General features: G+C 42.1%; 2 protein-coding genes across 6 annotated transcripts in view; both read right to left on the bottom strand.

The window, feature by feature from the left end:
- Positions 1-5,593, bottom strand: part of LOC115177537 (protein spire homolog 1) — a 57,660-nt gene extending 52,067 nt beyond the window's left edge. For 3 of the 5 annotated variants that reach the window (XM_029738415.1, XM_029738417.1, XM_029738416.1), the window contains exon 1: positions 5,028-5,585. In XM_029738415.1, the coding sequence (XP_029594275.1) occupies positions 5,028-5,379 (352 nt within the window). In that variant the 5' untranslated portion in view covers positions 5,380-5,585. Of the gene's footprint in view, positions 1-5,027 lie in introns of all 5 variants that reach the window. The other 2 variants (XM_029738420.1, XM_029738418.1) reach the window with 2 other exon arrangements.
- A 528-nt stretch (positions 5,594-6,121) lies between these two features.
- Positions 6,122-14,707, bottom strand: LOC115176536 (V-type proton ATPase subunit C 1-A). Its single transcript, XM_029736576.1, has 13 exons — positions 14,553-14,707; positions 13,994-14,182; positions 11,501-11,568; positions 9,999-10,084; positions 9,433-9,527; positions 9,086-9,177; positions 8,704-8,802; positions 8,542-8,610; positions 8,271-8,363; positions 8,103-8,196; positions 7,790-7,887; positions 7,496-7,622; positions 6,122-7,252 (listed from the first exon to the last, which is right to left on the bottom strand). Exons 2-13 carry the CDS (start codon positions 14,123-14,125, stop codon positions 7,157-7,159), a joined length of 1,149 nt encoding a protein of 382 aa, XP_029592436.1. The 5' UTR covers positions 14,126-14,182; positions 14,553-14,707; the 3' UTR covers positions 6,122-7,156.
- Positions 14,708-16,016: the final 1,309 nt, after the last annotated feature.

Genomic DNA, 16,016 nt, shown 5'->3' with positions numbered 1-16,016 from the left:
GCCACCATGTCATCGTCATGAAATGTTTATTAACTTCAATAACGTGACCAAGCAGATTATTTTTTGATGACCCTCTCCACATACACAATGACAAACTCTATTGTAACATCCTGCAAAACAACATGTTCAAATCATTTGTTTGTGAGTGCCCCATTCATTGATGAGAAAAAAGAAGATGGAGGTCTAATATTTCAGGATGTCAACAAACCAACAGACCTACTCACAACCAATGTCCTTGAATCTGTGACTAAACCAATGGTCCTTATTTTCAATCCAATTTATTTTATAAAGCCGTTTTACATCAGCAGTTGCCACAAAGTGCTATACAGATACCCAGCCTAAAACCCCAAAGAGGAAGCAATGCAGATGCAGAAAGAAGCACAGTGGCTAGGAAAAACTCCCTAGAAAGGCGGGAACCTAGGAAGAAACTGTAACGGTTGTCGTCTGGAATGGAGGACCAAAACGCAGCAGGAATGTGGATGCTCATCTTGTATTTTATTTTAAACCAAGAAAACACCAAAATAACAAAATGAAGAACGAACGAACGAACGAACGAACGATCAACAAAACAGTCCTGTCATGCTCACACACACAAAACAAGAAACAATCTCCCACAAACACTAAACCAAACACATACCCATATATAGGACTCCCAATCAGAGGCAACGAGAAAACACCTGCCTCCAATTGAGAGTCCAACCCCAATAAACAAGACATAGAAATACAAAAGACCAGAGACCACATAGAAATACAAACATATAACATTACCCAAAAACCCGGAAATAATAAATCAAACGCCCTACTAAATAAACCACCACCCCGAACCACATAAAACAAATACCCTCTGCCACGTCCTGACCAAACTACAATAACAAATAACCCTTATACTGGTCAGGACGTGACAGAAACCTAGAGGAACCAGGCTTATTTTGACACTCAAAGACAAAGCAACTGCTGCCATGTAGGAAACAGACAACGGACAAATCCTGATATTTTCACACAAACTGGCTTCATCAATGAGGGAAAGAAATCTGATACAGAGACCTGGAAGATGATCAATACAAGGCCTCAGACACACAGAGAGAGGAGGAAATCACTTTCCCTTTCCACCTCTCTCTCTCATCACAGAGCTACAGTGTGACAATCTAAACAACAGTGAGGACACAGTAAACATTATGATAAATGCTATCAATCTGGGTAAGATCAGGAAACTTGGGAAATTGAATAAGAGTAGCTACATTTTGAGAGTAGCTACTATTTGGTCTGCGGGAATAGGGACAGGGTTGGTGGGTCAGTGACAAATTGGTTGGAAGAATGCTCTCTCTCAGTTTTTCTGTCTGTCTGTCTGTCTGTCTGTCTGTCTGTCTGTCTGTCTGTCTGTCTGTCTCTGAACACAGCTGGGATGGCTGATATGCCTTGGGGGAGACCCCTTGAACTTTAGCCCAGTTAACCAGACATCAGAGTGGTCAGTCCTTCTGAGAATCCATCAAATATGGATTTGACGTAACAAATCAGTGTAGAAAGATATTATAATGGATTTAAGACACTAGAAAAAGAAAGGCGTCGCAATAATAAAGTTATCCTATCTACATTAACTCAGATGATTAGCTTTAGTCACATTAATGTAATAATCAGATGAATAAAGTGTAATAAAACACGTAATGATACCACATTTAATAACAGCATTGCCTGTAGAGTAGTCATCCTCAGACCAGTAGCAAACCATGCAAAACCTCCCATCCCCAATTACTATTACTGAGTTAAGAATACATTGCCAGGCACGTCAAATAACATGCAGTAGACCACAAATTACACCCTTACTATGCACAGTCAGTTCATAAATGCCAAAAAGGTCCCGTGTGTCTCAGCTGGTAGAGAGGATGGTGCTATCAACGCCAGGGATGTGGGTTTTCATTCCCACCAGTAGGAAAAAGTAAGAAAATGTATGCACACACTACTGTAAGTCACTCTGGATAAGAGTGTCTGCTAAATGACTCAAATGTAAATGTAAAAAAGCTGATTAAGCATGGAGTACATTGAGTCCAAAGCCAATAAGCCATCAAATTGACTCAGCACACATTGACTCAAGGTGTGTAACTGAGTAAGAGCTAGGGTATAGCTTCCCTGTGACACCATGGGTAAATAAATAAAGACATATTCCGGGTGAAATAGAGTCTGTATCTGGGAATCTGATTACAGGATACTAGCGAGGAGGAAGACTGACAGGAACTCTCCACGAGCAAGACAAGACACATTACTTGTAATTCCTAGTCACTTTCACAGGTAGCCTGATGACTCACAGTAAATAATTGTTTTGCTCTGTTGTTCGCTACATACTTTAGTCTGAGACTGTCATCATTGAAATTGTTTGTGGTGACGAGGGGCGTTGTACAAAACAAAGTCATCAGCGATTGGATCATCTTTAACCAATTACATTTTACATTTTAGTCATTTAGCAGACGCTCTTATCCAGAGTGACTTACAGAAGCAATTGGGGTTACGTGCCTTGCTCAAGGGCACGTCAACATTTTTCAGTTAGTCAGCATTCAGTTAGTCAGGTCGGGGACTCAGATCCAGACTCATTGCGGAGAAGAAACTAATGCCAGTGGGTATGGCGTAGCGTTTGGCCGGAGCAAGGAGAATGGGCAGTCAAGCAGTTTCAAAGGCACACCCAGCCTATACACATTTTTGCTGTGTCATATCAGGTGTAACACAAGACAATGTCAACAGTTTAGCTAGGCCCCAGCTGTTAAGGCATAAGTCCATTGATGACTACAGTGATGATGATGATGATGATGATGATGATGTGGCTTGGAGCCATCATGCAGTCATACCATTGGTTAAGGGTCTTTGTCTACAAAAATAAATTCAAAAAGGTTGATAAGGGGCCACATCCACCACCACCACCCACTGTACAGTACAGTGGATTCGGAAGGTATACAGACCCCTTGACTTTTTCCACATTTTGTTACGTTACAGCCTTATTTTAAAATGTATTAAATAGTTTTTCCCCCCTTATCACTTTACACACAGTACCCCATAATGACAAAGCAAAAATTTTAGAAGTTTTTGCAAATGTATACAAATAAAACTGAGTCTTCTTGGGTATGACGCTACAAGCTTGGCAAACTTGTATTTGGGGAGTTTCTCCCATTCTTCTCTACAGATCCTCTCAAGCTCTATCAGGTTGGATGGAGAGCTGCTCCCGAGTGGCGCAGCGGTCTAAGGCACTGCATCTCAGTGCAAGAGGAGTCACTACAGTCCCTGGTTCGAATCAAGGCTGTATCACATCCGGCTGTGATTGGGAGTCCCATAGGGCGGCGCACAATTGGCCCAGGTTTGACCTGGGTAGGCTGACATTGTAAATAAAAATTTGTTCTTAACAGACTTGCCTAGTTAAATAAAGGTTCAATATAAAATTAATAAAAGAGTGTCGCTGCACAGCTATTTTCAGGTCTCTCCAGAGATGTTTGATTAGGTTCAAGTCCGGGCTCTGGCTGGGCCACTCAAGGACATTCAGAGACTTGTCCCGACGCCACTCCTACGTTGTCTTGCCTGTGTGCTTAGGTCATTGTCGTGTTGGAAGGTGGACCTTCGCCCCAGTCTGAGGTCCTGAGTGCTCTGGAGCAGGTTTTCATCAAGGATCTCTCTGTACTTTATTCCGTTCATCTTTCTCTCGATCCTGACTAGTCTCCCAGTCCCTGCCCCTGAAAAACATCCCCAGAGTATGATGCGGCCACCATCATGCTTCACTATAAGGGATGGTGCCAGGTTTCTCCCAGATGTGATGCTTGGCATTCAGGCCAAAGAGTTCAATCTTGGTTTCATCAGACCAGAGAATCTTGTTTCTCCTGGTCTGAGAGTCTTTAGGTGCCTTTTGGCAAACTCCAAGTGGGCTGTCATGTGCCTTTTACTGAGGAGTGGATTCCGTCTGGCCACTCTACCATAAAGGCCTGATTGAAGTGCTGCAGAGATGGTAGTCCTTCTGGAAGGTTCTCCCATCTCCACAGAGAAACTCTGGAGCCCTGTGAGAGTGACCATCGGGTTCTTGGTCTCCTCCCTGATCAAGGCCCTTCTCCCCCTTTTTCTCAGTTTGGCCAGGCAGACAGTTCTAGAAAGAGCCTTGGTGGTTCCAAACTTCTTCCATTTAAGAATGATGGAGGCCACTGTGTTCTTGGGGGGCCTTCAATACTACATAAAATGGTTTGATACCCTTCCCCAGATCTGTGCCTCGACACAATCCTGTCTCGGAGCTCTAGGGACAATTCCTTCGACCTCAGGCCTGGTTTTTGCTCTGACATGCACTGTCAACTGCGGGACCTTATATAGTTAGGGGTGTGCTTTTCCAAATCATGTCCAATCAATTGAATTTACCACAGGTGGACTCCAATCAAATTGTAGAAACATCTCAAGGATGATCCTGAGCTCAATTTGGAGTCTCATAGCAAATGGTCTGAATACTTATGTAAATAAGGTATTTCTGTTTTTCATTTGTAATACATTTGCAAACATTACTAAAAACCTGTTTTCGCTTTTTCATTATGGGGTATTATGTGTAGATTGATGAGGACATGTATTTATTTAATCCATTTTAGAATAAGGCTGTAAAGTAACGAAATGTGGAAAAAGTGAAAGGGTCTGAATACTTTCCCGAATGCACTGTATGTCACTCTGGGCAGCAACAAATTGTGCCATGGAAATATGCTCTTGTTTTTTATCCCAGTAGGCTATTTCATGGAGTGTGGATGATGAACATGAACATGTGATGTGCGAAGGGGAAAAAACAACAACAGCTGAGCCAGCTGACTAAATGCAATAGCCAACAATTGGAAAGCATGACATATGAATCTATCAGTCGGTATCCAGCTGCCTTGTTGACCTAATTTCTACATAAATTAAACATTATTACATATTTTCTCATTCTAGGAACAGGTAATATTACCAATGTGTTGGCGAAATGAAAAAAATAGACCGAATAAATCATGAATGCATTGCAAACATCATCATTACATAATTATTGTACCTACCATCACAGCCTTCATATTGTAATTTGACAGCTCCGTCCTTCTGAATCCTCACATCTCGTGGTCCCTCAATCCTCTTCGCCGTATCCACCACTGATGCACCGGCAGCTGGGCCAGAATTCCTCCTATGTCCCTGAGACAGGTTTATGCAGCATTGGTAACACACTGCCCAAGCCTGCTCTTCATTTATCGGTTGGCTGTAGAGCATTAAAATCTCCTCTAAAGACAGTTCACTTCCCCCTCTTTCCTCCATTCCGTCCATTTTTGCCATCCCGGGATACGGCGTCGCATCTCGCTGGACCGCAGTAGGGCCGATCAGCTCTCCGTTCTCGTCCGCATCTCGCCGCTTGGCCATCCTTTCATTCTATCGACCGAGAAGGGCCGGTGATGACACGAATAAACCGGGAGCCGCAGATAAACAAACGATCCGGGCAGCCTGAAGACATCGGAAGAGATGCGGTTCCCTCTCCCTCGCAACAGCAGCACCACCACGGACAATGATTATTATTTCCACCGCCTTGCAGTGTTTTCGTATGGGTACCAGTCATATGACGGATTGTTTGCATGGTCTGAACGCCTGTCAGGTTTGGTCGACTTCAGAGGAACGCATACATAGGTGACATGCGCAGCTAGAGGATTTTATTTCCCACTGTCCCTGTTATTTTGTGCCATCTGCTGTCCAATTTGATAGACTACAGCGTATGTGAATACATCTCGGCAATGTGTAGGCTACTGTGGCAATGTTGTTATGCTCTCAAACAAATACTATTTCTCAATGATGGATTTGGGAGCACATTTCTATTCATATTTAATTCCTCATAATAATGTTTGAAGGCAGGGATTTCTTAAGGGCTATGTACATTCCTACTTCTCTATGAAGGAACTTCCTCTAACTACCCTGCCGTAGTTCTGCAGAGGACAAGCATGACTCACTCTCTTTCTCTCACACACATACAACTGTAAACATGGAAGATTCCTGCAGGGCCGGGCCATTCATTGTAATATGTTGTCAATATGTAATGTTTACAACCTTACCTACCGATATAGCCTACCAACACAGACAAACCCTAACCACAGACAAAATACAGACCATTTTCTTCATATTGACTGTTTTATCTATTCATAGCATACATAATGCTTACACATACATATCTCTTTTAACATCAAATATACACAACACGAGATAACGCACAAATATAGCATCTTTGTAACACTATTTGTTGCCAAGGTGAACCAATACCTCATGAACACGTACCAGATGTGCTTGGATGTGCAGGTAAAAGAACAAATTGGTCACATATACAAGTATCTATGAATAGTACCACTCAAAGATGTAGCTATCAATATGCACAACACAGATGTGGAATGATTGAAAATGCATAAACTACAATAAATAGATATTTAGAGATCTTACTCGTTTCAGTAGATAAAGGTCCAATGCAGCCGGTTTATTGCAACATCAAATCATTTCTGGGTAACAATTAAATACTGTGATTTCTTTCAATTACAATGTTCAAAAAGTTACAAAAAATAGCGTTTTAGCAAGAGCAATTTCTCAAGCAAGAATATGACTAGGACTGTTTTGGATTGGGGATGGAAAAACTGAAAACTAGCTGTTATTGGCAGAGGTTTGGAACACTTTCATATTGGTTTATTCATTCATTTGTCACCAGTCAGGGCAAAACTCCATCCCAACAAAACAGGCTAAAATGGCCTTATTCCACAATATCGTTCCAACCTCAGTGTGGAAATATATATAAAACACAGGAAAATCACAGTTTTGACTGCACTGGGCCTTTAAATACAGTGTACTTTGATTATGCTATTTTCCAAAAAATCTGTAAACAAAACCAACAAAATAAACATCAAGCCATTGTTTGTCCTCAGTTTGTACAGATGGAGGGGTCACTTTAAGTCCTTTAAACCACAAGGAATGAGCATGCACATCTGAGGAGAGCAAGGATAAACAGTATCACCCAGACATGAGGAGAGGAGGATTAGAGAGGAGAGGAGATAGCAGAGCAGAGAACGAAGAAAATAGCAAGACTGGGAGAAAGACTTACGGGAAAACAAGTTAGTCGGTACTCAGCATAAAGACAAGACAGAACAGAAGGGTCAGGTACAGTGAAAATCTATTTAAAGTCCAGCAGGTTGCAGTCTATCTTGTAGTAAACATAAGGGTAGTACTCCTGCTGGCTCAGGTTCAGACCAGGGATATCCATGGCAGACTACAAGGGAATAAAGAAACATAGAGACCATTAGCTTACATGGTAAATAACATTAACACCACAGGGATAATGTGGTTGTCTAACAGGTCTGCTGAACCAGACCATATCAAATCTCATTTAGCTAATGTACCAGAATTTTTAATACACAACATGTGTTTGGCATCGCAATGCCCCATTACTACAAAGATAGAACAAGTATTAATCTGGACACAACAGGTATATATATCACATCTAATTACTCACATCGATGACAGCTGCAGCGCTGCTGTCCAGGTGTTTGTATAGGTCATTGAGAACCTCCCTCAGTTTCTTCATGTTCTTTTTGTTGGGCTGGAGCAGCATGGCCTGGAAGTTCACAGGCAGCCCATATCTGTGGGAGCATGGTCAGAGCAGTTCAATCACTAACAGCAGGCACAGCACAGTCAGTTAGATATTTTATTTGTATTCAGGTTGACTTCTTGTCACTACAAGCATCTTGTCACTCACTACAAAACATCTAACAATTGAACGACTGTTAGTACAGTGTGATCGTCATACCTTAAGACAGACTCCACAAAGACCCTCAGAGCCTTGATGTGAATCCATGCGATGAAGGCCTCACTGAAGTTCACTTTCAGCCATCGCACCAGTGGCCCCTGACAGAGGGAAAATAACATTTAGGGTTAGAAGCTCCATCCACCCCACTGTGTAGCTAGTACTGTCCAATAGTTTCTCCCACCCACCCCATCCCAGAATGGTTGCAGGGATGTCCGAACACTAAGTGTACTTGCAATGAAACATTTCTTTATAGTGTAAAGTTTCGGTCACATATACCTTGGTCAGGCATCATATTCCCAGTCATATGACTTACAAACTGCTTCTTCTTGTCTGTGGAGAGACGTGTCATCTCCTCTTTGTCCGCATTCATCTCCTGCTCGTTGTACTGGAAGTCCCTGACTGTGTACCTGATAGAAACAGCAAGATAATTACATACGGAGAAGAGTGTGTGTGTGTGTGTGTGTGTGTATTTGTGTCTTACTTGTTCTCTCTGGCCTTGTGTCTGAAGTCATCAATGGCCTTCCTGAATAGGGTGACGCTGAACAGACCACTGTCATGGTCCTCAAACAGCAGGCTGTAACAATGGGACAAACAGAACACAGTCAGACAGGCATGATGGACTCACAATGAAATCACTTCCTGAGCAGAAAATACTAAAAGAGATATGAAAGATATGGATTGAAGAGACTATGTACTGAAGTAGTTATTTTAACATGCATTCACCATGGGCTCTGAATCTCCTATATACTTACTTAGTGGATCGGGGTACCACCATTTCAGACAACGTTTCATAGGTCTTCTGCCAGTCAGCATAACTCGTCCTAGAAGGATCCGGAATTGTTAGACAGCAAACAGGTGTTATAAAAAAAGTTGAAATATGACACTGTTGTAAACTGGGAAAAAGTTGTACTTACTTTGGTACAACCACCAGCATAGTGATCAGATACTCAGAGTCAATCACAAAGTCCTCCTTCTTGACAATGTCAGCCAGACTCCTGGTCAGCAGGCTCCCCCTACAGACACAACACGGTATTGCATGATATATTAATGATAATGTAGTATTGCATGATATATTAATGATAATGTAGTATTGCATGATATATTAATGATAATGTAGTATTGCATGATATATTAATGATAATGTAAACAATGTTGAAAGAAACAATTGAACAAAGCAAATATGCATTGGAAGACTTTTCCTCAACAACACTGGTTGAAATATAATTCTCACTGAAGGCATAGATTAGAAGCAGTGGAAAATATAGTCAGGTCTTCGAGCAAAAAAACTTGACTCACGCGTTCTTCCTCTCCAGATTCTGCAGGTTCCCTTTCAGGTTGTTGTAGGCAGACGCTCTGGCCTTCAGGTCATTGTCAATCTGGCTTACTTGCTGTAGAGAGGAAGAGGTCAAGTACTCAGAATACGACCCACGTAAAAACTGTGAGCAGTGTTTAACAACAAATTTACTCAAGAGGTAGTAAAAATACAGTTGATTGATACCATTGAAATATACTTTACTTGTTGATATTTCTATACCTTCATACGCTATCAAAGTCATGACTACATGACAGTTATAAAAAAAAAAGGGTCACCATCTAGCTAATTTTCAAGATAATCAGATGAGGAGGGTAGGAGAAAGACTTGCCTTGGATATGATATCAGAGATGTTCTTCAGTGACTGCTTGATGGGGTACTTGGCCATGTCCCACTGAAACCGTGTGATGTAGGTCACCAGATCCACTAGAGGGAATCAAGGCATTGTTATTGAGGAAAGGACTTGTTAGAATGACGTTTTTACATTATGATGCATGGCTTTATGGGTAATTGCAAGATACTCTAATCAACTATTTCTAAATGTGCTGGTAATTCCTTAGTATTCAGTATTAACAACAGGTTAAAAGGATAATTGCTTAGTCAATCAATGTGCACAGTAGAGGCAGAAGCACACTTCCTGGATTGATTGTTTTTCAGGAGTCCTTTGTATGTGATGATAACTAACTAGCTAATCTCCAATGTCCTCCATTGTTTTCATATGAGAAACTTGTATGTGATGATAATGATAGAAATAGAATGACTAACTTGAATGGGAATGGCTGTTCTAGTGATTATATTTCTGCGATAATAACTGCCTCCATTGTTTTCGTACCAGTATCTTGTATGTGATAACTACCTGTATTGTTTTCATATGAGTAACTTGTATGTGATAAGTACCTCCGTTGGCCAGCAGGTTCTCCTGGACTTTGTCTCGGCTGTCCTCCAACACATCAGCCATGTACTGAGACACCTTCTTCACCACACTGTAAACAGCCAGGAGACATTCACACAGTCAGGCTGCAGTCAGCAAGCCCTCACATCAAAAGGGGTTTATAAACCTGGTGGTTCGAGCCCTGAATGCTGATTGGATGACAGCCATGGTATATCAGACCGTATACCACGGGTATGACAAAACAGTTATTTTTACTGCTCTAATTACATTGGTAAACAATTTATAATAGCAATAAGGCACCTCGGGGGTTTGTGATATATGGCCAATATACCACGGCTAAGGGCTGTATCCAGGCACTCCGCGTTGCGTCGTGCTTAAGAACAGCCCTTAGCGGTGGTATATTGGCTATATACCACACCTCCTCGGGCCTTATTGCTTAAATATACCATGCTTTCATATAGCACTCTGCTCAAAACATCAAAGTCTAAGCAGACAGTTCATTGGTCAGGGTATGAGTGTTTATCTATCTATATATAATCTACAGCACCAGACTAACAACAGAGCACATTATATAGTATACTGATGAAAGACCTTTTAAATGTAAAATGGACCTGTAGGCCTACTAAGGATAATTGGTTATCAACCATTTCTTGATAACCAATTAATCAGATGGTTAACTGATAATTAACTGATAATTAACTAATAATTCACTGTTAATTTACAATCTGTTTCTGTTTTTCACAGAAACAGATAGTAACTATTTTTTTAGCACTGTAGTTGCCTTCCCTGAACCAAAATGATGTGAATAATACTTGATATGACTACATTCCAATTGATGTGTGATCAGTGGATGACGGAGAAAAACTCAATTCCATGCAATGACAGTATGCTGAGTCAATAAGCCTTGTTTGTCTAGACAACTGACACCTAAAAACGCTGTCAGATTAAGCAAATCCAAAATCAGTCTGTAAAGGTGTTACTTTGGCTTTCTCATCTTCAAATATCCTACAGATGAGTTCCAAAACAAGGCTGATATTGCCCTATGAGAGGTAACTGGGTTGCTAATGTTGGCATTTTTGAGAGTCAATGTCTACAGAGGAAGCAGGGCTTGCTCAGTATGTGTGAATTTTTGGACTTCAAGGTTTTCCAAGGATTATAAATAACTTCAAACCAACAGTAGCACACAAGTCATGAGCGATAAATATAACTGAGTAAAGAGATGCTGGTGTGTCACCAAACTGTAAATTGCTAACTTTAGTCTGTGGGCCTGCTAGCCTCACGTTGGTGTGAAATTCCTTATTGTAGCAAGGTTAGGGCCACGGAGGGATTACAGAATTGACTGGACTCCGAAGACATCACATGCACTTTGAAAAAAAAAAAAGGGCTATCACAACACATTCACAATGGACAAGCTGTATACATAGTAATACATTTGATATTTTGTACAGTAATCCTGAAGTGATACTTAATGTTCAAAGGGGAAATTTCAGTGTAGTAAAAAGCCTACCCTTCAATAAAGGAGTCCAGTTTGGCCAGGTCATCTGACAGCCCAACTAACACATCTAGCGTCCCCACCTGTTAATGCAAAAAGGACAAAAGGCCAAACATGTTAAAGCTTTGATTCAAACAGTATTTCCCCTACCATCATATACCCAGGGTGAGTCCATTTTATAGGTGGGGTGAGTGCATTGGTTTCATTGGCTTGATGCCAGAGGCCTAAATGTTGCTTTGAGGGCCTTTGATCAAACTAGGGCCAACTCAAACTAGGGCAAAGACTGGATGAGAGTCCTGAGGTCAGGGGGTCTGGTTGTGCTGCCTGCCTGTGTTTTGTTTTCTCAGTGACATCTGAGAGTCAGTCACCCAGCAGTGACATTCAGGGGCCCGTGTGCTTTGGATGGCGGCGCTTTTGTCGGGACCCCTTCATGTGTTGCAAAATGTTCCGTCGCGTGCCGTGTACCCCAAGTGGCAAAGGGGTCAGTAGGGTCACAGAGGATAACCATCAACCATCCTATAGGGACTCTGGATACTTTTCCTGAAATATAATGGATGGCACTTCTGGAGTAATGAAAGGAGAAAGCTTTGACCCATAGCATTATTAACAGATTACTTCTTGGGAGAAGTGAGCGGACAATACTTATTTCTCTATCATTGCTTTTGAAGTAATATGGGGAATATGATTTCATTTGCGAGTACACTATGGCAATGTTTCGTGGAAGCCTTGTTCAACACCAAAGCTCATCACTAAGCTAAGGACCCTGAGACTAAACACCTCCCTCTGCAACTGGATCCTGGACTTCCTGACGGGCTGCCCCCAGGTGGTAAGGGCAGGTAACAACACATCCGCCACGCTGATCCTCAACACGGGGGGCCCCACAGGGGTGCGTTCTCAGTCCCCTCCTGTACTCCCTGTTCCTTCATGACTGCACAGCCAGGCATGACTCCAACACCATCATTAAGTTTGCTGATGACACAAAAGTGGTAGGCCTGATCACCGACAACGATGAGAGAGCCTATAGGGAGGAGGTCATAGACCTGACCATGTGGTGCAAGGACAGCAACCTCTCCCTCAACGTGATCAAGACAAAGGAGAGGATTGTGGACTACAGGAAAAGGAAGACCAAGCACGCCCCCATTCTCATCAACGGGGCTGTGGTGGAGCAGGTTGAGAGCTTCAAGTTCCTTGGCGTCCACATCACCAACGAACTAACATGGTCCAAGCAGACCAAGACAGTCGTGAAGAGGGCACGACAAAACCTATTCCCCCTCAGGAGACGGAAAAGATTAGGCATGGGTCCTCAGATCCTCAAAAGGTTCTACAGCTGCACCATCGAGAGCATCCTGACTGGTTCCATCACTGCCTGGTATGGCAACTGCTTGGCCTCCGACCGCAAGGCACTACAGAGGGTAGTGCGAACGGCCCAGTACATCACCGGGGCCAACCATCCTGCCATCCAGGACCTCTATACCAGGCGGTGTCAGAGGAAGGCCCTAAAAATTGTCAAAGACTCCAGCCACACTAGTTATAGACTGTTCTCTCTGCTACCGCACGGCAAGCAGTACCGGCGCGCCAAGTCTAGGTCCAAGAGGCTTCTAAACAGCTTCTACCCCCAAGCCGTAACACTCCTGAACAGCTAATCAAATGGCTACCCAGACTATTTGCATTGCCCCCCCCTCCCCATGCTGCTGCTACTCTGTTATTATTTATGTATAGTCACTTTAATAACTCTATCTACATATTACCTCGACACTGGTGCCCCCGCACATTGACTCTGTACCGGTACCCCTTGTATATAGCCCCGCTATTGTTATTTACTGCTGCTCTTTAATTATTTGTTATTCTTATCTCTTACTTTTAAAAAAACAAATATTTTCTTAAAACTGCATTGTTGGTTAAGGGCTTGTAAGTAAGCGTTTCACTGTTGTATTCAGCGCACGTGACAAATACAATTTGATATGCCACACCTGTCAGGTGGATGGATTATCTATGCCAGGTCGCAGTTGTAAATGAGAACTTGTTTTCAATTAGCCTATCTGGTTAAATAAAGGTGAAATAAATCAAAAATTAAATCTTGGAAAAGGAGAAATTCTCACTAACAGGGATGAGATAAATAAGCTTTTTTTGCATATGGAACATTTCTGGGAACTTTTATTTCAGCTCATGAAACATGGGACCAACACTTTACATGTTGCATTTATATTTTTGTTCAGTATAGGTTAGTTGGGCGATATGGCCATTTTCATTCAATAGTTCTCATTTTTGATGGTATGTCAGTTTTTGAGTAGTGCATGACCGTAGGATGGCAACATGTGAATTCTAAGTGTTATTATTGGGCTTTCTCCATTCTCATTATTTTATACTCAACCAAACTCAGAGAAAACTAGTAACTTGTTATTTATTTAGCACTGTCAACATATTGTTATAGATGGTATTGTAAAAATCCATACCGGTATGTGGCTCTGTACCGGTATGGTAATGTAGTAGCTACTACTGCAGGCTAACCTTGAGGTCTGGGATGTTGAACTTGTTGTTGGTGGACAGGTTGTTGTTGCGGGTGGTGGCCACCATCATCTGGTCCCATGTCTGCTGGCAGGTCTTTTCTCCAGGAGCTGAGATCAACCAGAACTCGGTCATCGTTACAGCTATACACTGATGACTATAGGCTCAAAACGAAATGCACAGAGATGGGTGCTGTAAGACAAAAAAAAATGTACTTGTTCAACAGGACTTAATTTGTAGTACAGTATTACCAATCGCAACGTTATTCTCTATTTCATGTTGATACATCAGTAGATAAATGATAGCAAGACAACATTGACTGTTATTTAATCAATCTGTCTTCCCAAACCTGTCTTATCTACGTGCTGCTGATATATCTGGTTAGCTAGCATGCAAGATAAAGGATATTTGTCTTTTATTGCCTTACATCAAAAGTTACTAACGTTACTGCAAGTGACATTCTCTGTTGATTGAAACATGACCCATAGCTAGCTAGCTGGTATCACATGATATCGAGGAGATTTACAGTAAAAAAACAAAAGACAGTTTTCCCATTTCTTACCTGAGATCTAATGACAAAACTACTCGAACACTAATCAATTACTACCGTACAATTCCTATGGTTTAATCTTCATAATTGCCAATCAAATCCTAATCCTAGAGGTCTTTCCAGCAGCATCACATTCAAGTCAGCTGATCAGATGAGGAACAGAAAGGCCTCTCGTGGGGGAGGGGAAGTTTTGGCGGCACGTCATTTGACAGGCGACCTCAGCTGGTTTGGAGGAGGTACTACAGCATGGACATTTCAAAACAGAGTAGAAAGATTTTTTTTTTACACAAATACTTTAAAAAAGTATCAGGGTTGGGGTCAGTTGATCCATTTCAATTTAGGAGTGCTATTTATTTACAATTAGTCATTTTAACCATTGAATTGGAATTGCATGATCCCCTCAAGAATGTACTGTACTTCTTGTGGGGCTACAGGCTGGAGAGGGAAGGGAAGAGGGAGAGAGGGAAGGGGAGAGAGGGAGAGGGAAGGGGGAGAGGGAAGGGGAAGGGGGGAGAGGGAAGGTTAGAGAGGGAGAGGGAAAGGGAGAGAGGGAGAGGTAAGGGGAGAGAGAGAGAGGGAAGGGGAGAGAGGACACAGACAATCTCAAATGTCCAGTCAGCTGTAATTTGGGGTGTAGACAATTTGGACAGGAGTCCAGCCGTTTCCTGACTTTGGGTGTCTCCCTGCTCAGAATTCAAGGAAAACCCTACAAAGGGACATGTTTATAGTTCAGTAGGTCTGGGGTGCATTGTTTGGGATACAATGCCTGGTCTGGCTGGAGCCAGCCGACCAGCCAACCCCTCAGATCAAACGACAGGCCAGGGACCAGGGTGGGCTGCCCACTGTTGGCCACAGGCCAGTCTACAGGGACATGTCTGGGCACGTGCACTGTAATCACTGTCTCATTTGGGCTACAGACACACAGACTGGGTCTGGGTCATTGAGTGGGGATGATGATGTGAGGAGAGGTATTAAGTGTTTCCTCAACAAAAACTGCCTCTAATACAAGTTAGTCATACAGTGTGAGATTTCTGAAAAACCTATGGATGAAGGTCATTGCTGTAACTTTGTGTATTTCAAAGATGGATGTCAACATTCTCTATCATTCCCATCTCAGTTACATGGTTTAATATATCCAAAGCATTACACAAAAATAGAGCACCAAGTTTGTTGTTGAGTCCTACCAACAGCAACATGTGTCACATGCTCCCTCTAGTTCGAATGCCTTGTATACTGTGCTTAACTTTACATATCACGTTTGAACTTTTACATGTTAGTTTGAGTGACCATGACACTGACAATACATCTTACTACAAAAACATGACATGATTAAACTGTAAATTACAAAATAATATACAACTACACATTCCTTCTACTGTGTACAAACTTTCAAGATCCATATAGTGTCCTCAGTTTCGTTCACTGTATTCAGGTTAGTTCTATTTCCCCAGCTAGTTATTCTGAGCCTTCTGAGGG

Source organism: Salmo trutta, chromosome 37 (assembly GCF_901001165.1).
Source record: "Salmo trutta chromosome 37, fSalTru1.1, whole genome shotgun sequence".
Lineage (NCBI taxonomy): Eukaryota > Metazoa > Chordata > Actinopteri > Salmoniformes > Salmonidae > Salmo > Salmo trutta.
This window is presented reverse-complemented; position numbering and strand designations above follow the sequence as displayed.

What these genes read in the sequence shown, in the direction of transcription:
- LOC115176536 (XM_029736576.1), bottom strand. Translation starts at nt 14,125, where the DNA reads ATGACCGAGTTCTGGTTGATCTCAGCTCCTGGAGAAAAGACCTGCCAG. An exon ending in CACAAGGCCAGAGAGAACAA is followed by an intron (nt 8,197 to 8,270) that starts GTAAGACACAAA and finishes TGTTTCTATCAG; the next exon opens with GTACACAGTCAGGGACTTCC. An exon ending in CAGACAAGAAGAAGCAGTTT is followed by an intron (nt 7,888 to 8,102) that starts GTAAGTCATATG and finishes TCCCTCTGTCAG; the next exon opens with GGGCCACTGGTGCGATGGCT.